Source organism: Dendropsophus ebraccatus, chromosome 7 (assembly GCF_027789765.1).
Source record: "Dendropsophus ebraccatus isolate aDenEbr1 chromosome 7, aDenEbr1.pat, whole genome shotgun sequence".
NCBI lineage: Eukaryota > Metazoa > Chordata > Amphibia > Anura > Hylidae > Dendropsophus > Dendropsophus ebraccatus.
The window spans coordinates 39,047,600-39,073,585 of NC_091460.1; the positions used below are offsets into that span (position 1 = coordinate 39,047,600).

General features: G+C 41.4%; 1 protein-coding gene across 1 annotated transcript in view; it reads right to left on the minus strand.

The window, feature by feature from the left end:
- The window catches only part of CPZ (carboxypeptidase Z), a 62,989-nt gene that overhangs the window by 26,037 nt on the left and 10,966 nt on the right, over nucleotides 1–25,986 (minus strand). The window contains exons 2-8 of the mRNA XM_069977359.1: nucleotides 24,942–24,971; nucleotides 20,581–20,955; nucleotides 14,554–14,769; nucleotides 13,422–13,618; nucleotides 12,797–12,958; nucleotides 2,684–2,842; nucleotides 1,660–1,795 (exon numbers count right to left, since the gene is read on the minus strand). Of these exons, the coding sequence (XP_069833460.1) occupies nucleotides 1,660–1,795; nucleotides 2,684–2,842; nucleotides 12,797–12,958; nucleotides 13,422–13,618; nucleotides 14,554–14,769; nucleotides 20,581–20,955; nucleotides 24,942–24,971 (1,275 nt within the window). The remainder of the gene's footprint in view (nucleotides 1–1,659; nucleotides 1,796–2,683; nucleotides 2,843–12,796; nucleotides 12,959–13,421; nucleotides 13,619–14,553; nucleotides 14,770–20,580; nucleotides 20,956–24,941; nucleotides 24,972–25,986) is intronic.

Below are 25,986 nucleotides of genomic sequence, written 5' to 3' on the forward strand. Positions count from 1 at the left end.
ACCACTCCAGGTTCCTGGCTGTATTTTAAGCTGCAGTGAAGCCTCTAGTGGTCACCTGGCACTATAGAGACTATACTTGATCTCCCTTGCTGTTTTTTGTACATCTAGTGGTCACCTGATGATCGATAGAGACTGCACTGCAGCTGAAGTTACAGCCAGGAGCCAGGAGGGTTCAGTATTTGTGCTGAAAGGCTGATTTCCCATATCACATTTTTTTAAATAAATAAATTATATATATATATATATATATATATATATATATATATATATATAAATGCTGCTTGGGAACACAGTCTTTCAGCATGTTCTGGGAGCTCTTACCAGTCACAACAGCCACTGAGGTTAGTGTATATGATGCAAACTGTGGGTAGGGTTTTTATGTCCCTTCTAAGGCTCATAACTACAGGAGCTAGCCACCACCGCTAGCCACAGCTACTAGTACGGCAGGGAAGAGTACCCTAACTAACCAGTTTTCTCTCTTTTTTGCTTTTTCAGATAATAGTACTCTATGGACTACATCAGATTCTATGGACTATGTCAAAGACGGGTGGATAGTTTTTTTGTTTTTTCAAAGAGAGGTGTATGGATGTTCTTAATTTGCTTGGTGATTGCTTTTGGAAGTGCTGTCTCCATTGCTTGTTTTTGGATTTCCTGAAGCCAACCTGGTCCAGTTTGGTGAGGAGTGCACCCACACTATCTATTTTTTTCTATGTGCTGGTGAGAGACTTCACTGTGGCTTAATTCAATAAATAAATCATCACTCTAGTTGTTTGTTGTTGTTTTTTTAAACTCTCCTTACAGGCTTAGTAGTGAAAGCTGTCTAAAAAAAAACAGCTTTCATTAACTTCCCAAATTATTACCCCAGTACCCACCACCACAGGGGAATGGGGAGGAGCCGGGTACCAGCAGATCTGAAACATGAAAAAAATGGCACTCTGGGTCTGAGGCAGTGGCAGGCTGGTATTATTAAGCTGGGAGGGGCCAAAATAAATAGCCCTTCTGATCCTGGTACTACTAGGCTGCTGCTGTTTATTTCTTTATCTGTGTGGTTATGAAACATGGGATAGGGGGAGTGTTTATTTTTTTAATTAAACAATATGGTGTCCTCCATTTAGGGTATGTTCACACTGAGCCATGTACCAGCCTGTCATTTGTCTTCATGTAATGTGTCCTGATCTTGTATTGTTCCTGCTGTTACCCCTATCTACTGTATAGCGCTCTGGAATTCAGGGCTCTTTATAAATAAATAATAATGATAAATAATAATAATAACTGAGCAAATGAGACGGAATTCTGCGGTCAAACTCTCCGCCACTGAATTTCACTTGCCTCAGTGTCAGATGGCGCCTCTATGAGGGGGCTTGCACGCCTCTTTGAGTGGAAAACGGAGGCATGCGAGTCCTCCCATAGAGATGCCATCTGACACTGAAGCAGGCGGGATTCCGTGGTGTAGAGTTCTGCCGCTGAATTCCGCCCCATTTGCTCAGTGTGAACATACCCTTATCGAGGACCTCCTACTGTTTAATAAATAAATAAATAAAAATGAGTAGGACCCCCCTCCCCTTCTCTGTTTCAAAATCAGAAAAGGAAAACATGATGGTCATCTGAACCTGTCCGTAAGAACATGCTGACTATAATATAAGAAAGAAGCGACCTTACCTCCACTAAAGCTGTACCATTCTGCACCATTTATTATGGATCCTTTATTGACAAAATTTCCACCACATCTTTCTGTTGACTGATCTGACATTTTGGGATGAGAAGCAACGTATGTTTTTGCGAGCATCTTAAATACCTGGCAAAAGAGAAAGTTATAGCTTTGTGAATGATTTATTCTTCTCTTAAAAGATAGCAGAACAATATTTTTTGTAAATTTTGTAAATTTTTTCCTTTTACTTATGTTCTACTGGACATGTTATTTTCTTCTCCATTCACATCTACTGGCGAGATGTTCATGTGACTGAACCGGAGTTATCTACTATGTATAGGGGTGGAAATATCCAGCTTTTTGGATGGGTCCAACTGCTGCCATCGATCATGAGAATGGGGGTTAATTGTCCACAACAATGGGGGTCATGATTGGCCAGAACTCCATTACTTTCTATGGGACTGAGAGTTCAGCACTCGACAATATTCAAACACTGAATACAGAATGAATGGAGTGGCGACTGAACACACCACTGCTCCATCCACTAGGGAAACAATTGACACCTGATTCGTGGGGATCCCACCAGTCACACCCCCACTGATCAGCTAGTTATGCCCAATCTTGTGGCTAGGGGATAACTCTTTATCTTGCCTTTATTTCTTTTTCCAGTGCTGTAAATCAATAGTTTCTGCCTTAGTTAGGCCATCAATCTACTATATAATTTATTGGTGTCAGGCCCCTAAAAAGCTATTCTAAGGGAACACTGTGGTCATCTCTTTCTCCAAAATTGTGGCGGTGTCTGGTACTGCCACTCAGCCCAATAATTGATTAGGTTTAATTGGGACAGAGCTGAAGTACACAAGACAGCCACATGGGTATGAATGTCACTGTGGCGGGAAACCAACTTCATCAGCCACCGGTATTCAAATGCCGAGCGATCGGACTTTAGCGGCACTCATCTCTACTGATGGTCCATTGATTTCCAGATTACAGGACTTTTATAATTATATACTGTACTGTAAGTCTTCTTCTTACCTTGTCATCTGGAGTGGGAGTAAACATTTTTTCTTCTAAGGGGTGCTTCGAGAAGTCATAAGGATAACTGACTACTAAGTCACCGCCATGAAGACTCCCGGACATAACAAATGGGATATTTCTCATCCATTTCATGACGGCTTTTGTCTCTGGAGCGATCTATATGGGATAGAGAATATAATTTATCTATAGGAGACAAAGTTATAACAAAGAATGACCGAGGTATGGAAAATGCTGACTTGGATTGAGATCAGTAGATCTGTCGTCAATGTCCTATTGGCGGGGATCAACAGCTGTGGAATAGGGTCTGGAGATGTTCAGTGTGCCTATGTCCATGATGCTTGCCATAAAGTATGTCACTAAATGTTGTTAAAAACAGATGGCAGCCCCTATATTAATGTACTAAAAAATTAAATTATAATAAGAAAATAGAAACAGAATAGAACAAACAGCATGTTCCAGTATCTGGATCTAATATGTAAAAACAAATCTAGGCAGTACAGTCACTTTAAATGTAGAGAAATAAAACCTGTTCTTGTCATGGGATCGCAGCAGAGGCACACTATATACATATTGGGTTTCTTTGGACAAGAAATATCCTTGGTAATAAGCTGATTTGTCTGCTGGGATCTCCTTTGATCAGCTGTGATCTGTGGGGAAACCTGGCAGTAAATGATGAATTTCCCTGTAGTGCCCCCACAGGGGAAATGCAGCATTACACTTTATCCATTTATATCAATGGGCTAAGTAATACACGACAGACAATAGATTCCCTATGTAACTGTTTTTTTTATTCTGGCCAATAGATGGGGGTCCTCTTGTATTAACCCAGGATCCCCTAACAGAGTTAATGAAAATGGAATTTCTAAACTAGACAAGCCCCATTTGTGATCATCTCATGATCAGGACAGATTATAACTCTCTAGAACTAAAGAATGAAGGTTTCTATTAACTGATAGTAGTAAACCTCGGCACTGCACAGCTAGCATGCGCTCCTACATCATATGGCTTTGGCGTCCTCCCAGCAAGGACTCAGTCAGATAACCAACAGTGGTGCTCTGCTATACAGCAATAGTAGCAAGACGTACTTAGTAGAGATTGTAGAAAAAGCGGCAGCCACCAAGTGGCTTCTTTTTGGTATTTTATTGTGCAAATGACAAACACCAATAATCAGCAGGTTACAGAGTTATAGCAGGTGTATTACACTAGAGCAGGTTATCACTGCCAAGACAAGTCCGTCTCAGAAGTGGAGGAGGGATCATTATGTTCTTCATCAGGGCAGCAACATATGTAAGTTTAAAATGGCTGGAGTACCCCTTTAACGCTGTTCAGTGTTAATTCGACTTACAGGTTACAGGTCATTGTCTCCAGCTACCACTAATGTCTGGTCTTTTAAAAAGCTGAACTCTTATAACTTTGTACAGATCATGGCCACCACTATGGGGAGCTAATTGAATACAAATTACGGTCAAACAGTGCAGATTCCGCTTTTTAGCTTCTTATTTTCCAGCCAATAAAGGTCCAATTAAAAAAGAGGACAATTAAACTTGTCCTCTTGGCCCAGTCCTCAATTTTGCTAGGAAACAAAAAATATAAAGGGGAACATGACTGTATTGTGTTAACCAGGAGACTGGGAAAGCTGAATGAGAAGTAAACCATAGGCAAAGGGTTTTTTTTTTTCTTCTTCTTTTCTTTTTTTTTTATTTCCGCATTACACATTTGGGTATAGTTATCATACATTTTTTTTAACTTTAGCAAATTTTATAATTTGTTTGGATGAGAAAAACTAATATAGATAGGGCTAAGAGTCCTGAGTTCAATGCAGAACAGCTGGGAATCATGACCATATAATATCTAAATATATGTAGACTAGAAAACTTTGCACACATTGCACAAGCCCTGGAAGAGAGCGACATCTGGTGAGTAAATGAGCTGTTCAGTTTCATAGATCAATGGGGACATCTAGTGGACAAATCATATATTGCACTGCCTGCAAAAAAATACAGAGAAATGATCTGCATTAACTTCTGTCATGTTGTAGCATGTGTCCAGCAAGGGAGACATTGTTTCTCCTGCCATCTCTCCCCACCCATCATGTTTCCTAACTCAACTGAGCCACCTCTAATGTTCATCTACATCGTCTAATGGTTGTAAATAATCTTCATTGATTTGATATCACAGGTTTCTTTATTGATCACTGACTTACTGGCATCTAAGTGTTTTTCCTCCTGAGATTTTGAAGGAATTACCAGTAAATATCCTCATAGCCGGTTTCAATATATTGAATTGATCTGCTGGATAAACAAAAATTCTCATCACCTTCCCAAATGCTTTGCCGATATTGGATATTTAGATCACGCTTTCCGATAAAAATAACACCTCCGGCTACAGAGGATGTCTAAGGTGTCATAGAGAGGTGTCAGATGTTCTCATTGGTGGGGGTCATGGGCTGTACTGAAAGGTTTCAGAGAAAATTATATGAAAACGTATTAGAGCTTGTTCACAAAACTCTAGTATTTAGGGGTCTATTGTGCAATTTATAAGCATCTGGTATAACTCCTGACATAAACTTTAAAAACTCTTTTCCAATTTGTACAGCACTACATGCTATATTCCTCCCATTCATTTAAAGTGTCACTGTCGTGAATTTTTTTTTTTTGCAGAAATCAATAGTCCAGGCGATTTTAAGAAACTTTGTAATTGGGTTTATTATCCGAAAAATGCATTTTTATCATGAAAAAGCAGTTTGAAGCTCTCCCCCCTGTCTTCATTGTTCTCCTATGGAGAGAGCTAAAGAAAAGACCAAAACAGGACAACAAAGAGTTAATCTACAAATCCCTCACCCGTTATCTGTTCTGACCATCACCAGTGACCTGTCTGAGCTCAGATTACAGCTGTCACCCAGCTCCATGCCTGTAATCCTCTGTTATCTGCTTTCTGCTGCCGGCTAACTCCCTCCTTCCTCCTCCCCCCTCCCCTCTCCCTAGAACAGACAGGGTACGTCTCCTGCAACAAGTCACAATTTTCAGATTTTTCAGAGTGGATGAAAAAGAGGAAGGAGGGGGGGACCTGGGAAAAGGCTTTTTACATGCAGATAATGGCAGATTTGGCTAATAAACCCAATTACAAAGTTTCTTAAAATCGCCTGGACTATTGATTTCTGCAAAAAAAAAAAATTCACGACAGTGACACTTTAACCTCTTAAGGACATAGGACGTACCGGTACGTCCTATGTCCTCACTTGCACTTCAAAGCGGGGCCGCGCGGCGGTCCCGCTTTGAAGTGCCGCGATCCCGGGTGCCGCGTGTAGCCCGGGACCGCCGCTATTAGCGGGCACGGTCTGATCGCCGTGCCCGCTAATTAGCTAATCGGAGGCAGCTGTCAAAGTTGACAGCTGCCTCCGATTACCGGAGGCAACGTTTCCCTGGTGTCTAGTGGGGGAGATCGCTCCTCCGGGACCTTGTCCCGGAGGAGCAATCTCCGTTACTGATGCCGGCCGGGGACGCGTCCAAGATGGCGCCGTCCTCGGCTCGGCACTCGTTTACTTCCGGCTGCAGCAGCCGAAAGCAAACGAGTGCCGATCTCATGGATCTCTGCAGCATATCTATGCTGCAGAGATCTCAATGAGAGATCACAGTGTATATACTAGAAGTCCCCTAGGGGGGCTTCTAGTATATGTGTAAAAAAAAAAAAAAAGTGTTGTTAATAGTAAAAAGCCCCCTCCCCTAATAAAAGTCTGAATCACCCCCCTTTCCCCAGGTTTTAAATAAAAGTAAACAAATAAATAAATAAATAAACATGTTTGCTATCGCCGCGTGCGTAATCGCCCGAACTATTAATTAATCACATTCCTGATCTCGTACGGTAAACGGCGTCAAAAAAATCCCAAAGTGCAAAATTGCGCATTTTTGGTCGCATCAAATCCAGAAAAAATGTAATAAAAAGCGATCAAAAAGACGTATATGAGCAATCAAGGTACCGATAGAAAGATCAAATCATGGCGCAAAAAATGACTCCTCGCACAGCCCCATAGACCAAAGGATAAAAGCGCTATAAGCCTGGGAATGGAGCGATTTTAAGGAACGTATATTGGTTAACAACGGTTTGAATTTTGTACACGCCATCAGATACAATATAAGTTATACATGTTATATATCGTTTTAATCGTAACGACTTGAGGAACATGCATAACAAGTCAGTTTTACCCCAGGGTGAATGGCGTAAAAACACATTTCCCCCAAATAAAAGAAATGCGTTTTTTTTTTCAATTTCACCACACTTTGAATTTTTTTCTGGTTTCGCAGTGTACTTTATGCAAAAATTCAGCCTGTAATTGCAAAGTACAATTAGTGACGCAAAAAATAAGGGGTCATGGGGGTTTCTAGGTGGAAAAATGCAAGTGCTATGACCTTTTAAACACAAGGAGGAAAAACCAAAAACGTAAAAACGAAAATGGGCCATGTCCTTAAAGGGTTAAATGAATGGGAGGAATATAGCATGTAGTGCTGTACAAATTGGACAGTGACTCTTTAAATGGAAGGTGAGCTGTAGTATGGGCACTACACATCTACACAGTAAATGGAGCCACCTGCTTTCAGCTCTATTTACATTGCAGATCATTTGCAGCTTATCTATTCGTCAGGATCAGCTCACTGTGACTACTAGTTTATGGCTAGTTTGAAGGTAGTGATGAGCAAAGCGAATCTGACAAATTCCGATTTGCAGGGAATGGGGCATTAAATTCGCTTTGTAGTGATACGGAATTCTCCAGATTTGCTTAACAAATTCACTAAACATGGTGGCCGCACATGTTAGCTTACAGAACTGTCTTTTGGCGGGAGCAAGGGACTATCCATATTGCCTAACGCCCGTCCAATCAGCTGCAAACCCCACTCTGATGGGGGTTTCCAGTTTCCAATTTCAGCCCAAACATATATATATTTTTTCTGTTTTACAGTAAGTTTTATGATAAAATGAAGGGTGTTTTCAAAATATAAGGGTCATGGCTCTTTGAATGTAATGAATGTATAAGGGAAGGGGTTAAAGATCCCTAGCTTTCACGGCAGATTTTCTTGTATAAACTGTGCATTTGTTTCTTTTTTTATAAATTGTTTATTTATGTCATTTTTATAACAATTAAAGACATAGCAGTGTCAAAAAAGAGAGAACAACATGCATCATCCTGCAACCTGTGCATTTGTTTCTAATGTTTCCTGTATATCTTAAGTTACATATTCTACTCTAGTTTTCTTCCCAGTCTCTCCTCTCCTTCTTTGGTATCTAACAGTACTGACATGTTCGTCATACAGTACATTTGTTCTTGCGAGTGTCTGCTCGAGGTACAATTCAGCACTACTGTAAATCCTGGGGGTATCTGAGTACTGGGAGCCATGTTTAGGACCCAGGAAAGGCAACTGCTATAGGTGATGTCCAGTTCTGCCATCTTGTGACCAGCTGGTGTTGTTAGAGACACATATACACAAGTATAGTCTATAGTGGGTGCGATGTGCAGCCATTTCTGTCCTCCAGGCGTGTGCATTTTATATAGTCTTTAGTGTACTCTTGCTTCTATGGAGATGATGGAAGCACTGGAACATTTATGACATGTATATGGCCCTATTATATGAGCACCTGGTTCTACCAGCTATATAAGGTCCAAGAAATATTTGATAGCCCCCATCTTTCCAGCTATTCTGTCCTCCTGCATGGCCTTGAAGCCTCTAGGTCACCATCTCCAGAGATGAACATGCTGGTAGGATGAAAAAGAACTGAATACCACAATACGGCCCCTGATAAGAAAATGCTGGGTTAAAGGGTTAAAGAAGTTATAACTGATTAGAAAAAGCACAGCTACTTTCTTGCAAAAACAGCGCCAACCCTGTCCTCAGGTTGTGTGTGGTATTACAATTCAGCTCCTTTCACTTCAGTAGAACTGAATCTTTGCTTTGTAACCCTGAGACCTACTTTATTCCCTGGCCTTAACAGAATTCAAGTCCAAATGACTTGTACATTCTAAGATGTAAGACTCAGGAGGAATCAAATGCAGATGACAGTTCAACGGTGAATGGACACAGTAATTGTTTCCATCTCTGAATATAATCTCCATAATTGCTTTTAATGATCACATAAATGGCTTTCGTACCTGCTCAGGATAATCATGGCTGAATCTCATTATACACAAATCTAAACTTATTAGAAGTTCCCTATAACTTCAGATGAACTGAATATGAGATGAAGAGAATGAGTATTGAGCTCAGCCTTGCATCCAATGAGCCGGGGATTGTGCCAGATGAGACGGTACTGGGTGTAAATAATAGAGGTGACAGCAATAGCCCACACATCATGTCTGAGGGACATATCAAAAGTTTTAATTAGTTGGGCTGTGGGTGCTCAGACCCAGACTGATCGCTAGATCTAGTGGATGAGCGACGCTTTTATAGAGTTCCATTATCAGAGCATTTCAAATCATTCGGAACTTCAGCTTTTCAAGGTTCATTCTAGTGATCATATGATGCCTGAACACTCAAACCCCCAACCCCTTGTCAAAACTTTTGTCATGGCCCTAGAAAATGTCAAAACCTTTTAAATAAATAATATTTTAAGGGTTTTTCCGACCAGCTATGTACAATATACATGCAGAATATGTAATGGAGTACAAATGTGCTGTTTTTAGGTAAGGCTGAGTTCACACTAGGTTTATTTCATCCATTTTTTTTTTACCACCCGTTTTTACAAAAAAAAAGGATGCATTTGTGTGTATCAGTTTTGATCCGTTTTTCCATAGACTTTCATTAAAAAAAAAAAGCATCTGTTTTTTAATGTACACAAAAACGTGGTCCACCACATTTTTGTGTACGTTAAAAAAAAAAAAAAAAAGGATATGTTTTGATCCTTTTTTTTTTTATAATGGAAGTCAATGGGAAAACCGAGCACTATGAATGCACACCAATGCATCTTTTTTCTGTCTGTTTTTTTTTTTTTTTAAAGCATATCAGGTAACATAGCACGATCCCATAGCACATACAACCCCCAAACCAGTGTCGTAACTAGAAATGACTGGGCCCCATAGCAAACATTTGATTGGGGCCCCCTCCCTCCCAACTACACACACAAAGGCACACTACATATAGTAGGTGCACACACTCACAAGTACATACACACAAGTACGCTCGCTTATTATGTAGGGAAGCCCTGGGGTGGTCAGTTTTTTACAGTCACTCCCTTTCCCCTGCAGCAGCAGCTGTCTGTGTGCAGCTTCATCCCCCCATCTCCTCTGTTCTGACATGGGAGGGGAGCAGGATGGAGCCTGAGCTTATAGTGAGAACTAGTGCCGTAACTAGAAATGACTGGGCCCCATAACAAACGTTTGATTGGGGCCCCCTCCCTCCCAACTACACACACAAAGGCACACTACATATAGTAGGTGCACACACTCACAAGTACATACACACAAGTACGCTCGCTTATTATGTAGGGAAGCCCTGGGGTGGTCAGTTTTTTACAGTCACTCCCTTTCCCCTGCAGCAGCAGCTGTCTGTGTGCAGCTTCATCCCCCCATCTCCTCTGTTCTGACATGGGAGGGGAGCAGGATGGAGCCTGAGCTTATAGTGAGAAGATGGGAGAAGGGCCGGGGCTTCGGAGGAGGGGGCCCTGCATCTCTACACCTTTCTGCCTGTCATAGTCACTGTCTCTATATAATAAGCAGGTAGTTATCCAGCTTACTGTATAGAGCCTGTGACTGGGATGACAGGCAGGAGCATACTGAGTGGCCCCTGCTGGGCTCCATGATGCTGTGGGCCCCGTAGCAGCTGCTATGGCTGCTATAGTGGTAGTTACGCCCCTGCCCCAAACACACACACTTTACTTTCAAACAGTAGTAGAGATTACCCACAAAATGACCTCCCCAAACTGGTTGTACCTTCGGATAGCTGCTTTTACGCCAAGATCTGTCCTGAGGTCCATGTGGTAGGTGATGCAGTTATTACAACTTTTTAATTTGCAGCCCTGTGTCAAATTGGCATGGCCTAGAGTACCCATGCTCTAGGATTGCGACACCCCTCCTCCCTGCCCTCCTCATCATTAGGAATGCTCCAGGCAGGATTTTTCCTATTCATCACCTGTCTGAGCACTGCCGTAACGATTAATGATGAGCAAACTTTTCAAATGTTTGTTCCGACCAGACTTACAGATTTTTTTTAAAAGTTTGGTTTGACCAAATTTCGGATTTCTTCGGATTTCATAGTTTAAAGTATCTATATGATACGGGGTAGTGTATTTGGTTGAATTTAGGGCTCTACATGTCAGTAACATCATTATCTTTTCAATATCTCAAAGTCAAATTTTTTTTTTTAGATTTCAATATTCACCATTACAGGGTCTATGCAGGAAACTCACTATTACAGGGTCTATGCAGGAAAAAGGTCACAAATGCAGAGAAGGAGCAGTCTCTCCACTAGACTCTCGCAAGGGTCCAACTATAGTACTTGTACATCGGTATAGCACTTTTTTTTTGTTTTATTCTACACTGCACGAGGTATATATTTGTGCCTCAGGAAAACACCTATTTCATATACACTCTCACAAGGGTTACAGTATTACTGTATAGCTGTTATGATCGTGCCTGAAAAGGCATCAGTGCCACCCTCTGCTGCAAAGATTCAACCTCTGCGCCAAAGACTGCGCTTTTGGCCATGATCCGTTTCTGGTTTTACAGTGTTCTCTGCTTATGTCTTCTGTGTGCCGGTCCATGTTTCTTAGTTCTCCATGCACTTTCCTTGTTGTGGTCTGTTCACTTATTGTGTCTGCTGTGGTGTGATTGACAGGTCTCCTCACCTTAGGCTTTCTGTGTTTCTCTTGTGTGTTTCTCCTGTTCAGCCTATCAGCTTGGAGTCCATGACTTCTGCCCCTTATAGGCTTCTCCCTCCCTTCAGTCGGAGCACTTGATAGCTTTGTCCAGCTAGTCTAAACTGCTAGATCCAGCCTTTGCTATTCTGTCTGTTTTCTTGGTTCCTGTTCCCTTTGCCTGTTTTCTTTGTCTTTTGGTTCTGTGTGTTGTTTAGTCCTCAGTGTGCCTCGCTTGTCCTCAGTTTTCCTTGTGCTGTCCCGAGTTCATCTTGCTACATTCTCTGGCTTTGGCTCCACCGTTACCTTGTTGTATCTCTGGCTTTGGCTTCACCGGTGCCTTGTTGTTTCTCTGGCTTTGGCTCCACCGTTACCTTGATGTATCTCTGGTTTTGGCTCCACTGTTACCTTGTTGTATCTCTGGCTTTGGCTCCACCATTACTTTGTTGCCAACATTGCCCGACGACTTTTCTTTTATTGTGTGAGTTTCGTCTTGTCTTGTTTTTTGATTGCACGTACTGCAGCGTAGGGAACGCCGCCCAGTTTCTCGCCACCATCTTAGGGCGGATTGTGGCAAGTAGGTCTTTTCCCGCCCATAACACTTCCTGCTTTCTGAAACCGCGGCTACCATTTTAAATTGGAGCGGACTTTCAAAAATCTTAATCCGACCGTATTCAGACTTTTGGAAAAATCCGAACCAGATCCCACACCGGCCGAACCGGTTTGCTCATCTCTAGTGACGATCCAGCACATGTGCAGTGTTCATACAGGTGATAAATAGGAGAAATTGTTCTAGGGGCATTCCTAATAATGAAGAGGGCGGGGAGGAGGAACAGAGGGTTGTCGCAATCCTAGGGCACGGGCACTCTTTGGCCACACCAATTTGACACAGGGCTGCAAATTTAAAAGTTGTTTTTTAGGACAATAACTGCATCACCTGCCGAACGGACCCCAGGACAGATCTTGGATTAAAAGCAGCTATCCGACAGTACGAGTGGTTTTGGGGGGGGGGGGGTCAGATTGTCAGTACAGAGTCGCTTTAACTGCCAATTCTTTCTGAACAGACCAGCAAGTTGCAGTTAGACCGAGCATGTGTGACCATCTGAAACATTTTATTTTTATATTCATTATTTTAGATCAATCTTTGTGGGGAAAATACAAATGCACAATACTTAATATAATAAAGTGTATACAATCATGTATAATAAGCAAAACATGATACAATATTGCAATATGATCTATAATAAGTATGAAAATCAAAATCCTTCATACCTTACCCCACCAAAACGACTCAGGGATTGGCATGTGGTCGACTCGGGCTGAGCGCACTTTTATTATCTTATGCACTTCTGATGTCAAATCAGGGAAATTCCTATTAAGATCTATGTTCTGAGCTGTCATCCGCCCATTTGTCCACCCATTGTAGCCGGCACCCTGTGAGAGGAAAGCGTTCACATATTGACAATAGCATCTTAATCATTAGAAATGAGCGAACCTTGGTTCATTGGAGACTGAACTCTTGGCATTTGATTACCAGTGGCTAAAGAAGTTGGATGCAGCCCTAAGGCTGCCTGGAAAACATGGATACAGCCATAGGCCATAGGTTGTATCCATGTTTTTCAAGACTCCATAGGGCTGCATCCAACTTCTTCAGCCACCAAGAAACAAATGCAGAGATTTCAGGTTCAGACTAATCCAAACCATACTCGAGATTCGCTCATCTCTTTTAATCATACATTTTTCTCTTAGTTTACACAGTTCATAGTTTACACATTTTCATGGATATCTACGAAGGGGATTTAGAGCTCAGATTTATAATACGGATAGAAATTCAACAAACAATGAGTGAAATGAAGAGCGGTGCCTGTCCACAAGAGCTTACAGGGATGACTCTTACCTCCTCTGATGCCAGCTCATAGCCATCTGGATTCATGGAGGGCAGAAGGTGGATTCTAGTAGTGTTGATCATTGCCTGGATCCTGGGATTCCCCAGAAGATATTCGGAGCACAAATACTGGGCCAAGTATATCAGTAACTCTCGTCCCACCACTTCATTGCCGTGCATGTTGCCAATGTATCTGAATTCTGGCTTAACTGTAAAAGAATTTGATAAATCATTTGGTAACAAAATTGATATCTGGCGAAACCTCTTCGAAACAACCACCCATTATTTTAGTAAATCTTGTAAAAAGTGTGGTTCTTCCAAATGGAGTAAGGTAGGTGTGTTAGTCGTCTTTTTTTTTTTTTAACCATTTGCTGATCTGCTAGATCAGGGCTCGTTTACTGAGCTATTACACCAGCAAGGGCTGCATGGACATCGTTTCCGATGTTCATGCAGCCCTTGCCTTTAGTATAAAATAATAAAATACTGGTGGCCTGTCTCGGCAAGCGAGTGGCTGAGCGGCCGTGGCCTGTCAGTGCAGAGACTGGAACAGAAGGTAGAACTGCAAACAGCAGGGAATGGCCTCTGGGGACACCAGGGAATGTGGTAAGGTGAGTTAATATTTTATTATTCTATACTACAATTATTAGCTGTCGCCATCACTATTACACATTGAGATGCGCGCCTGACATCTGATGATTTTAGGCCTGGACCTAAGAAAACGATCACCCGATGATCACTTCATTTGGCTGATCATTCTTTCTACTATGCTGAGCGATAATCGGCCAAATCGGCTTGATTCGTAAGTAAATACCACCATACTGTGCCCAGATAATATGAACATTGAGTGATAATAGCTCCATATATAAAGTAGACTAATATCAGCGCTATATAGCTATAGAATGCATTTCATGATTTGTGGTGGTCCAAGGCTCAACAGGTACCCCTTCGGTGGCCTCTCCAGCAGCAATGGCTGATGCATGCCATGCACACACAGATGGCATAGCAACTACAGACACCATCATTGTACTAATCCTAACTATTCTCGTTCCCAAAGACGCAAAGCTGAGTTGAGCCCTGGACTCCACACATAGATGACAATAAAGCTATGTAGGTCCAAATATATGGCGATGCAGTCAATACTCACGTAATTCATGCTTTCCTGGATTGTTGGAAAACTCAATAACAAAAAGATCTTTTCCTTCAAAGCTCCTTCCGATGCTGTACGTCTTGGCTATGCTGGAACACTTGGCTGCGGTCTTTTTCAGTATAGTGACCATCTGCGTGTAGCTGTGATGATTGAAGTTTATGAAGGTGGACGGTAACTGAGGAGCAAGATCTTCAGGAGTGACCTCTACATTAACTGCAAGACACAATCATGAAGATATATTCATCAGAAATCTCATTTATTGTCAATGTCATAGTTCTATGCACTATAGTGATTGGATGGGTGAGATGACCAAAAATTCTGAAATTCATTGTGGGATTGAGTTTGTTAAAATTGGCTATAAGATCAGATTTAGGCTATGTTCACATAATGCCTTTTTTTTTGGACGGCTGACATTTTGCAACAAATGGATATCAAAATTTGCATACAACAGCCATATTTTGGTGCCAAAATGATGTCCGTAAAAAAATAAAATTAAGGAATATAGCCAAGACCAAATTATAAATTTCCTATTGCCCTGAGAACTCATGTATTACACACTGAGATCTCCTTGGTTTCAGATTTTCTTCTATGCAGGTCTATGTGTCTTCATGGTTATTGACCACAAATAAACCTTATAGGGCAGCTTTATCAAAACTGTCTAAAAGAATAACACTAGGAGAAGCTAAGGAGTCTATTTCTGCATTCTGTCTATACAAACCTATATATAACCTAAAACATAACCCTTACTTTAAAAAATTGCTGAACAAGTAAAACCCATGCACCAATAAACAAGTCCAGACCAATACCAGTAAGGAGACCAACTGTGATCTAAAGTGATGTAGCATATTACGAATGTAATGCTTGGCCTGACTCCCTAACAATACTAGAATATTGGACCAGTGTCTAGCAATTGCACTTCTATCCACTTTGGTCTCACATGGATCCAGGCATCCTTTTGTCCAATTGGATCTTATAGGATACATAGTCCCCTGAAGATACTTTGCAGTTGAAACGTGTTGAGACAGCTACAGTAAGTACAGAATTGTATCACTAAGCGTTTCTTAACTGGTGCATAATCTGAGGTTAGATGAATGCAAAATTAACATAATCTCACTTATCTAATGTGCATTTTTTCTTTTTGCAAATTTTCTTTAGATTTATGATGAATTTTTAGAGACATTTGAGTAAAATATGTTGTCACAAGATTAAATAGCTGTGTTCCCTTTAGGAACATAACACCTAGGGTGGTCCCCCAAAGAAGGGCGATTTAGGGAGAGTCAGGTTTGGGAGCAGGTAAAATGGTAAGTCTGTTAGAAGGACTCTTCGTACTGTACAGAGAAAATAGACAACAATAAATAATGATGGGGAGAGAGGGGCCCACACTAGCTCAGTTAGTGAACAAAGTGTTGAGAATCCTTTGAGGGCAGCTCACACGGACTACTTCAAATAAAGTATACAACAAAAAGTTTATGGGTAGGAACTAAATAGGCTGTGTTTTAGAGTAGAAAAACAAAGCAATTTTTTTTTTATAAAAACTTATAGAGAAAGTGTTTTGTTTTGTTTTTTTGCATGATAAGGTATTTGTAGTCCTTAGAGAATCTGGAATTTTATTACTTAAAGGGAACTATTCCCCCCAATTGGGCTGATATGGTTCCCTGAACCGCTGTATACAGCTCCTGCAGCAGTAGCTGTATACCTGAAAAAAATGACTTTAATCCCCCGGGAGCGTGACAGGCAGCAGGGAGGAAGTAGTCATCTGGACGGCTCCCCGCCCGCATCTAGTCACCGCTCTCTGCTGTCAGCGCGCTCGGAGAGGATGAATGACAGGCAGAGAGGTCCTTTACTGGCCTTTCTGCCTGTCAATCATCCTTCTGAGTGCACTGACAGGCAGAGAATGGTGACTAGATATGGGCAGGGAGCCGTCCAGATGATTACTTCCTCGCCGCTGCCTGTCACGCTCCCGGGGGATTAAAGTCCTTTTTTTTCGGATTTACAGCTACTGCTGCAGCCGCGGCTGGTACATGCCGCGGCTGCTGCAGGAGCTTTATTCAGCAGTTCAAGGAACCATATCAGCTCGATTTAACTTTGTAACTCTGCATTGGAAAGACAGAGCTTTGAGTTCTAGAAAGATAATAAAAAAATTAATCTTAGGCCAAACTAGATTAAGGGTAGAAACACACACACAGAATCCGCAGCGGATTTCACGTTGCGAATTAGAAGTAAAATCTGCTGAAGATCAATGAGAATATGCGAGTATGTAAGTGGCAGCCCCATTAACCTCCCGCCGGCCGGAGCATACATTATCTGCTCCACACTCCAGCTTCGGGGGTTCCTGGTTGATTGGCTGAGCGGGACATCCAGACGCCGGGAGCCCTTGAGCCAAGCCGGAGTGTGGAGCAGGTAATGTATAAGCTCTGGCTGGTGGGGAGGTTGAGGGGGCCGCCACTTACATACTCGCAGCGGGATATCAATTGAGTATGTGTTCTCATTGAAAATGACCAGCAAGGCATCCGCAGCAGATTTCACATTCTAATTAGCAAACAATCATTTCACTTTGGGCTAGGGAACATTAGAAGCTAAGGTGAATAGCTAAAACTCTAAAAAGGTTCCACAATAAAACCTTAAATATTCAGGTCTAGACAGTGGTAATGCCAACAGAAAGGGTGTGAGCGAGTATTTTACTGAATTTTTTTTAACAGAGCCAGAAACTATCCAGGGAAAATGCTAGAAAGTGGTAATACCAGGGCAGACGAGAATTCTCTGCTTTTCCACTAAAGACTTTCACACTTAGTTGTTATTTCATTTACTGTAAAACATCACTCACTCCCATCAGCTCCTGTTTCCCTATCAAAGGAATGACCACTTAAAGTAATCAGCTCATGTTTAAGTATGCCAGGTCCCAGTAGAATACATGAGAATACAATGTACAATATTCTACAATATGTACAATATATGGACCAAAGACACCATTTATATAGAAGACGTATGCCACATATGTTCAAACAAAAGACTAGTCTCTCACATACCACTCAGACATGTACATAAACAGTCAAACATGTCAAAAAAGACATGTCCACATCACCCTAAAGTATAGCACATATGATTTCTGGCATGGAACCTATTAAATCTCCTACTCCAGGTATTACAATACAATCTTAGCTCCCTCTACTGGTAGCAGGAAGGGGTCCTCTCCTTTCTCTCTTACAGCCAGCCAGCAGAAAAATGACTCTTTGAGGATCTGCACCCCGCTGCTGGGAATTGCAGTGCCTAAGGTTTTACGCCCTGCAGCTGGGAATTGTACTAGATATAAATGAATAGGGAAGAACTGCATGAGAAGGAACTAAGAAGAGATGTCATCACCTGGAAAGCTATCTCTCACAGACCCCTTAGTATACATGCATTCTCAAAGGGGAAAGAGGACAAAAATGCAACCTAACTCCTCTGGTAGAATGTTATGTCCACAAGAACATAAGTATGGTGCAGTGGAAATCCAACAGGCCTGATCCTTCTCTCCAATGAAAAGTGCCATCAGAAGAAAGTCAAGAGGCCCTAATACACTTCCAGCATATTCCACCGCTCATTCCCCTGCGCTCCCGCCAGAAGATCTGCCTGTCTCATTGGCTCCATTCTATTGTCAGGCAGATACAAAGGATTGACATGTCAATTCTTTGGTTGATGGCGGAATCTACTATATTCTAGGCTGGGCTGATGAAAATAGCGAATCCTGCACAGCATGCCTGCATTGTCCATATAGGGACCTCGTATTATCATTACGGTATAGTTTTGCTTTATAACAACTGTTCGATTGATCTGCTTGGTGATTTATCTGGGTTGGTAAATAGGATCATCATCACTTAGTGGCCCTATTGACCAGCACTGGCATCATCCTGTGTACTCTCTTGGACACTAAGTGTCATTGAGCTACTCTTTTATACCATCGAGCAATCCACCGGAGGTAGTGTAGGTGGTTTTGCTTTGTTCATTTATTCACTACTTTTTGGCATTGTTTGTTGTGCACCATGGTATCCCTGATGATCCTGTTTTTTTAATTGTACAGGTGAAACGCGTTGGATTTTGTGAATTTTTTTTGGTGTGGTATCTTATTTTGTGTGTCTCACATTATGTGTTTGTTTGTGACTTGTCCTGCACTTAGAGAAGAGTAGGGAACGTCACCGTGGTTGGGGCAGGGAAAGCATCACATGATTAGGAGTGGACAGAAAGCACCTTGTCCCTTCTTGTGTTCCCTTGTCTAGTTATTACGTTCCTACTACCTTATTGCTATTGTCTCCAGTGCAGGTTTTGAGGTTCACAGTGGTGACGTTGTGTATTTGTGTTGTATAGACCTTTTTTATCTTATTCCCTATTAAAAGTTATGTTTTAGTTCCCAAGTGCTTCTTTTTTGATGAATTAAATAATCGACGGCGGAATCTGCCTGAGCATAGAATGGAGCCTATGGAAAGGGCGAAACTTCAGACGGGAGCACGCATGGAATCTGCTGAAAGTTATCCATGCGGATTCCGTAGTGTGCACATTCCCTTACACAGCCCATCGTGTCTTCATCTGGTTTATCATCAAACTTCATTTTGAATTAGTTTGGATGCTGGCTGATGTAGGACCTTCTCTTGGCTCTCATCTCTACTATATAATAGCCAAATGATGATGTCAAAGTGTAAAAAAAGTCCTATATATAGCACTTTAATATAAGTATCATACTGCATGTTACACAAATAACAGATCAATCTATTCATGTAAGTCTGGATGTTATTGGGTTTAATAACCATAGTGCTCAGGACCTACAGCAGCTGATAAGTACAGGAACCTTTTTTTTTTTTTTTTTTTTTTTTTTTTTTTTATAGAAGTAATTTACAAATCTGTATAAATTTCTGAAACTAGTTGATCCACAGGACCCATTTAATATCCTAATGACCTAGAATAATGAAGTAAAATAATTCCAGTGCATTACTTACCTCGGGAGACTCTAGCACTTGGTGGGTTAGCCAACCTCAGAGATCAGTGCAATCTGAAGTGTAACTTGAAGCTCTTGGATCTACTATACATTTAATAACACTGCAAAAGGTGTCTGGGCAGGCACACATAGGCACCAGAACCTGGCTGCCACCCTATCATTAACTGCAGGTCAATAGCTAGTTATTAGTTGGTTGATCACCACTACATGGCAGTGCAATGCTTTCTATGATGAGAGTGGTTGGCCCAAAAAACTAAATAAGGAAGGTAGCCACATCATGGTACATTCACGACATTCAGTCAGGTTAAACAGAGTAGGTCTTATTTTTCCAATATTAAAGGGAATCTGTCGCTACATTTATTCTGCCTTAAATGAGGGCAGCATAAACTAGTGACAGAAATGCAGATCGGTGTATTACATCATTCTGTTCAGCCTTTCTCCTAATATGCAGGAGAATAGGATTCTTGTCACACCCCTTCCCAAGCGTGGATAGAACTGCCAATAAGCAGCTGGTGGGCGGAGTTTTCTGCTTCTCATGAATATCCAGGACTACTGAGCTCACACACATAATAGAGAGGACTACTTATTGTCCATGTTATTCAGGAGGAGATCTCTGGTTCAGCTGCAGAGAACAATGTAAATGATACATCATTCTATTCAGCTTCTCTGTCACTAGTTTAAGCTACTCTTAGATGGGGCACCATAAACCTACTGACAGAGTATTTTTCTCTGCAAAATTATGATGTCCTATCCTAAGATCAGGTGATCTGCCGGGTTAACATAGCTTGATCTTTACATTAAATTAAATTGGCTCTATTCACTGTGTAATGACCATTCCTGGTTATTGTAGCTCATGTCTTCTTCACTCGATAAGGTGATTTATGGCTTTCCTTAGAATAGGCCGGCAATCATTTTTGCCCAGAAAATCCCTTTAAGGATGCTACCCGCATTTATGTTAGAATAACTTTATCGTGAGAGACATTTTATATCTTGTGATGTGATATTTCCCATGTGATATGGAAAGGTCTAGTTCACAGTTGGAAGAATTTTAACTTTACCTCTTAGCTTTTCTAACGGATCGTGGCAGCCTTCTTGTTCCCCAGCAAAGAATCGATCGCAGTCCAAAAAATAAGGCCATGCCATGTCGATACCATCGAAGGCGGGCAGACAATTTTTCTTCATATTTTCACAGACTGATCGGCAAGGTTTCAAAATTTTATTCTTTTCACATTTCGGAGCAAGAACGGCACATCCCAAAAGTCTCAGGTCAGGGTTGCATTCGCCTTGAAGCAAGTTGTCAATGACACTTAACAGAATGTACTCCGCACTAAACTCTACGTCCCCTCTTGATCGATGGTCTAATAAATTTGGAAACATTGTTTTGCTGTAGGGTAAATCATCACAATATCCGAGGAAATTATCGGTGCAGGTTCCTTAGAAGTAGACAGAAAGAGACAAAGGACACATTAGTTGTTATATCCACCTTAAAGCGATTTTGGGGTGTTTTTCTTTTTAACCCCTTAAGGTCTAAGCCTATTTTTCTTTTTCCATTTTATGTTTAAAAGTCCATAGTGCTTGCATTTTTTTACCTAGAGACTTATATGAGCGAAACCGGAAAAAAATCATTTGCGCTGTCAAATTGAAAAAAAAATAATTTGTTTTGATTTCGGGGAGTTTTGCATTTATGCCGTTTGCCCTATGGTAAGACTGACTTGTTATGCATGTTCCTCAAGTTGTTACGATTACAACGATATATAACATGTATAACTTTTATACTATCTGATGGCTTGTAAAAAATTCAAACCATTGTTAATAGATATACTGTATGTTCCTTAAAATCGCTCTATTCCCAGGCTTATAGCGCTTTTATCCTTTGGTCTATGGGTCTGTGTGAGGTGTCATTTTTTGCGCCATGATGTGTTCTTTCTATCAGTACCTTGATTGCGCATATACGACTTTTTGATCACTTTTTATTACATTTTTTCTGAATTTGAAGCGACCAAAAATGCGCAATTTTGCATTTTGGATTTTTTTGGGCGCTTACGCCCTTTTACCGTGCAAGATCAGGAATGTGATAATTTAATAGTTCGGGCGATTACGCATGCGGCGATACCAAATATGTTTATTTATTTGTTTATTTATTAATTTATATTTATAAAATGGGAAAAGGGGGGTGATTTGGACTTTTATTAGGGGAGGGGATTTTTTATTAATAAAAACACTTTTTTTTTTTTTTTACATAAACTAGAATTCCCCCTGGGGGACTTGTATATACACAGCACTGATCTCTTATAGAGATCAATGCTGTGTATATACACAGCAAAGATCGATTAGATCGGTGATAGATTGCTTTGGCCTGCTGCAGGCCATAGCAATCTATTGCTGAGCCGGGATCAGCGTCACTGCGATGCTGAGGCCCGGGCCGGCCAGAAGAACGGATCTCCCCCCCGCGCTGGCTAATAGAGGCACTGCCCGGCTGCAGATTGCAGCCGGGAGCAGTGCCGTTCAGGGCGGGGTCCCGGCGGGACCCTGCTCTGAACACCCCCCGCGGCACCATGACATACCAGGTAGGTCATGGGTCGCTAAGGGGTTAAAGCAGGTTCTTATTCTACTAGAGTTTACGGCATGTTTTATAAGGCTTCCTTAAAGGTTTCCTTTGGCAAAAACCTTTTACTTTCAAATCAATTGGTTTCACAAAGTTATACAGATTTGTAATTTACTTCTATTTAAAAGTACTTACCAGCTGCTGTATGTACTGCAGGAAGTGGTGTTTTCTTTCTAGTCTGACACAGTGCTCTTTGCTGCCTCCTCTGTCCATAGCAGCAAGTATCCAGAGCAGGAGAGGTTTTCTATAAGGATTTGCTACTGCTCTGGACAGTTCCTGACATGGACAGAGGTGGCAGCAGAGAGCACTGTGTCAGACTGGGAGGAATACACCACTTCCTGCAGGTAGACCTGGGATTTTTAAATAGAATATAAATTACAAATCTATATAACTGTCTGAAAAAACTTGATTTGTAAGAAAAAGATTTCTACAAAGTACCCCTTTAAAGAAGAACTCCAGCCAAAACATCAAGCACCCTTTAATCCTTTCATTGACCGAGTTTTACCACTTTTGAATACACAAATAAGGTCAAACAATTTTCTTAAAGTAGACACTTGGCACATTGCAAATGCTACTCAGAATTTTACACCTTTTGGCGCCTTCATGCAATTTTAAAACAAAGTGTAATGCTTTGTAAAAGAATACGTAAAAATGTTTGTGGCAAAAAATGTGCCCCAAGCAGAGTGTGAGATGCATAAAACGTCCTAAAAATAAAAGTTCCAGATGTGCAGAGGTCATACATGTCACTTATGTCCGTCGTGTGTGTTGAGGGGTACTGTTATGAGACATAAGTTTACAAAAATGCTGAATTCTTGGGAAGGCCCTAATGGTCCTTTTAGACGGGACGATTAATTATCGTTTGAATTTGCATGATAACGATTGCATTTGAGAGATAATTGTTTCGTGTAGACGCAGCGAACGATCGAGCGACGAGCGAGAAATCGTTCATTTTGATCTTTTAACATGTTCTCAAATCGTCGTTGATCGTCGTTGATCGTTTGTCTTTCAACGATGTATCGTTCCGTCTAAACGCTGATTGTTATAAAAAACATATCGTTCATTCGAAATCGTTAATCGTGCGATCAGGCGAATTATCGCTCTGTCTAAAAAGACCATAAGACTGGTACTGCTACTAAGGAAAGCACTACTTTAGGTTACACTTTGGATGGCACTGTTATATAAACTGTGGATATCTATTGTTTAAGAGATACTATGACTGGCACAGTTTATATTACAGCTTTGGGAAGCACACAGGATGTAAAGGGTTTTGAGGGTGTTTTAGATGGTACTGCTATTGGGGATCTGTAGTATATGTTGTTTTCGGGGATTGCTGATGAGACCGAATGAGTGATTAGAGTCCATAGGTATCCAAACTGAGGCCCTCCAGCTGTTGCAAAACCGCAATTCCCATCATGCCCAGACATCTAAAGCTTTGGATTTGGCTCCTCAGGCATGATGGGAAATGTAGTATTGCAACAGCTGGAGGGCCGCGAGTTTGAAGACCCATGGATTAGACTGCCATAGAAGTAAGAGTTTGACTCTACCTTTTTAAATGATTCATTCTCAGAGATGTTAAGCTACAGTATATGGCTGTGTTCACACAACGTACGGTAAATGTTGCTGATTTGCAAAAACGGCCGTGATTAATAGAAAATTTATGATGCACTGCAGTCAATGGAATCCCGGCTGGAGTGTATACACATAGGGGGAGATTTTTCAAACATGGTGTAAAGTAGAATTGTCTTAGTTGCCCCTAGCAACCAATCAGATTCCACCTTTCATTTTCCAAAGGATCTATGAGGAGTGAAAAGTGGAATCTGATTAGTTGTTAGGGGCAACTGAGCAAGTTCTACTTGACACCACTTTGCTAAATCTCCCCCACTGTATACACTACGGCCGCAGGAAAAACTGATATGTCAGTTTTGTGCTGCCGCTATTCATTAAATAGCGGCCACACAGAACTGACAGGTCACACAATGGAGAGTGCGGCTCCAGCTGCACTTCCCATTGTGTGCTATAGTGAATTGGAATGGAGTGCGCCCGCATCCCAATTCCGCACAAATTTACTTTATCTGGTCGGTACTGTAGTATCGGCCAAGATGATCTTCGAAGACACTAGCCGTTCTGTGACACGGCCAGGGTCTTACAGTGTGTGAACCCGGCCTATAATTGGAAACATATCTACAAACGACTACAAACGAGGTGAAAAGCTACTAGATGGAATACAGAGACTACAAAGATAACAGTGTTATCCTCATAAATCTTTTCCATGTATTCTACACCTCATATGTCTTCAAGTGTTACCAGATGCTACTTAGACCTGTCAGTGTAATCACTTATAACTATGTACGGTATGTGATATAGGGCTACAAAAATGGTGGATGGTCTGAAACGTAAAACAGGAAATGCAGAAACAGCATAGCCGTTGGTTTCTGTTGATGTAGCTCAGGGAGCGAAGCTGTGAAGCCAATGGGAGTTACACATATTGAGTAGCTCACTTTGGCTGTTTTCAGACTGAAAGCCATGTTTAATGGAGGTGGCAACACACTTTAAGTATCACCTGTTCAACTTACAGCAGAGCAGGTGTTTTTCCTGAGAAAAAAAAAAAACAATACCTCCCTGATGGTGCCCCTGCAGCTTACGTTAGATAAAATGAGGTCACCTACAATTGTTGTAAGTTAAACAAACATGTCTCCATGGAACAAGGACAATTGGAAGATATAATGCTGTCACTTTTACATTCTACCACAAAACAAATAGGAAAGAGACTGAAACAGTGGGGACAGTGATTTATTACCATTTAACAATGCTCACCTTTCTGTGAATCAGGATCCATACACCTGCCTGGAATGGATAAGAAAAGTTAGTTATTATTTGACTTCATTCACATTAACAGAGTTTCCAAATAAATACTTCTTAACGATAATATTTATATAGGTGTGACTACATTGCAATGTTTTTTCCTAGTCTATTTGTTTTTTCCATCTACTTTTTTTGACCCAAATATTCATTCTGCAAGATGCATTGAGGGGGTAAAGTAACTTCTCGTGGAGAGTACCAAACTGGTGTGGAAAGAGTTATACGTATGGATGTAACAATAATTATAGCAGCTTCTATAGAGACCAGGGGTAGAGTAAATCACTTAAAGGAAAAGTCTGGGCATTTTGAAAGTCCAGCAGCCGGCAGGGGGGAATTTGATAACGAGTAGGAACTTACCTCTCCCCGTGCTTGCGGTGAGCAGCGAGACTGGCCTCGGGACCCCTGCCGGGCTCCGGGATCTCCAGGGTGTACACATCACAACTTGCCTAATGGACTGGCCGCTCAGCCGGTTAGTGACTGGGGTGGGACGACGCTCGAGTCACTGATTGTCTGAGCAACCAGTCCATCAGCCAGGACATGCCTTTTCCCCCGAGTCATGACGTCATCGCAACCCAGGGAAAAATGACTTCCGGCCGAGGTCCCAAGGCCGCTCCCGCCACTCACTGCGGGCACAGGGAGAGGCAAGTTCCCAGTCATTATCAAATCCCCCCCTGCCAGCTGCTGGATTTTCAAAATGGCTGGACTCCTCCTTTAAGTATTTGCCACTCCCCACTTGTTTTACTGATCAGTGGGGGGCTTTGAGACCCTGACCAAGAAAAACTTTGAACTTTACGTCTATTTTTATTTTATTTTATTTTTTTATTGACACTTTAATGTTTTTTGTTTTCTTGTTCTATTAGGTGGCAGAGGCCAATCTCATTTTGTTATCAGGCCCTATTAATTTTAGTTCCTTATATGCTGTGCAATGCTCCATTGCGGAACAAAAGAATGCAAAGTAGCTCCTCTCCAGAAGGAAAGGGTGCCACCTACTAGAAGTAGC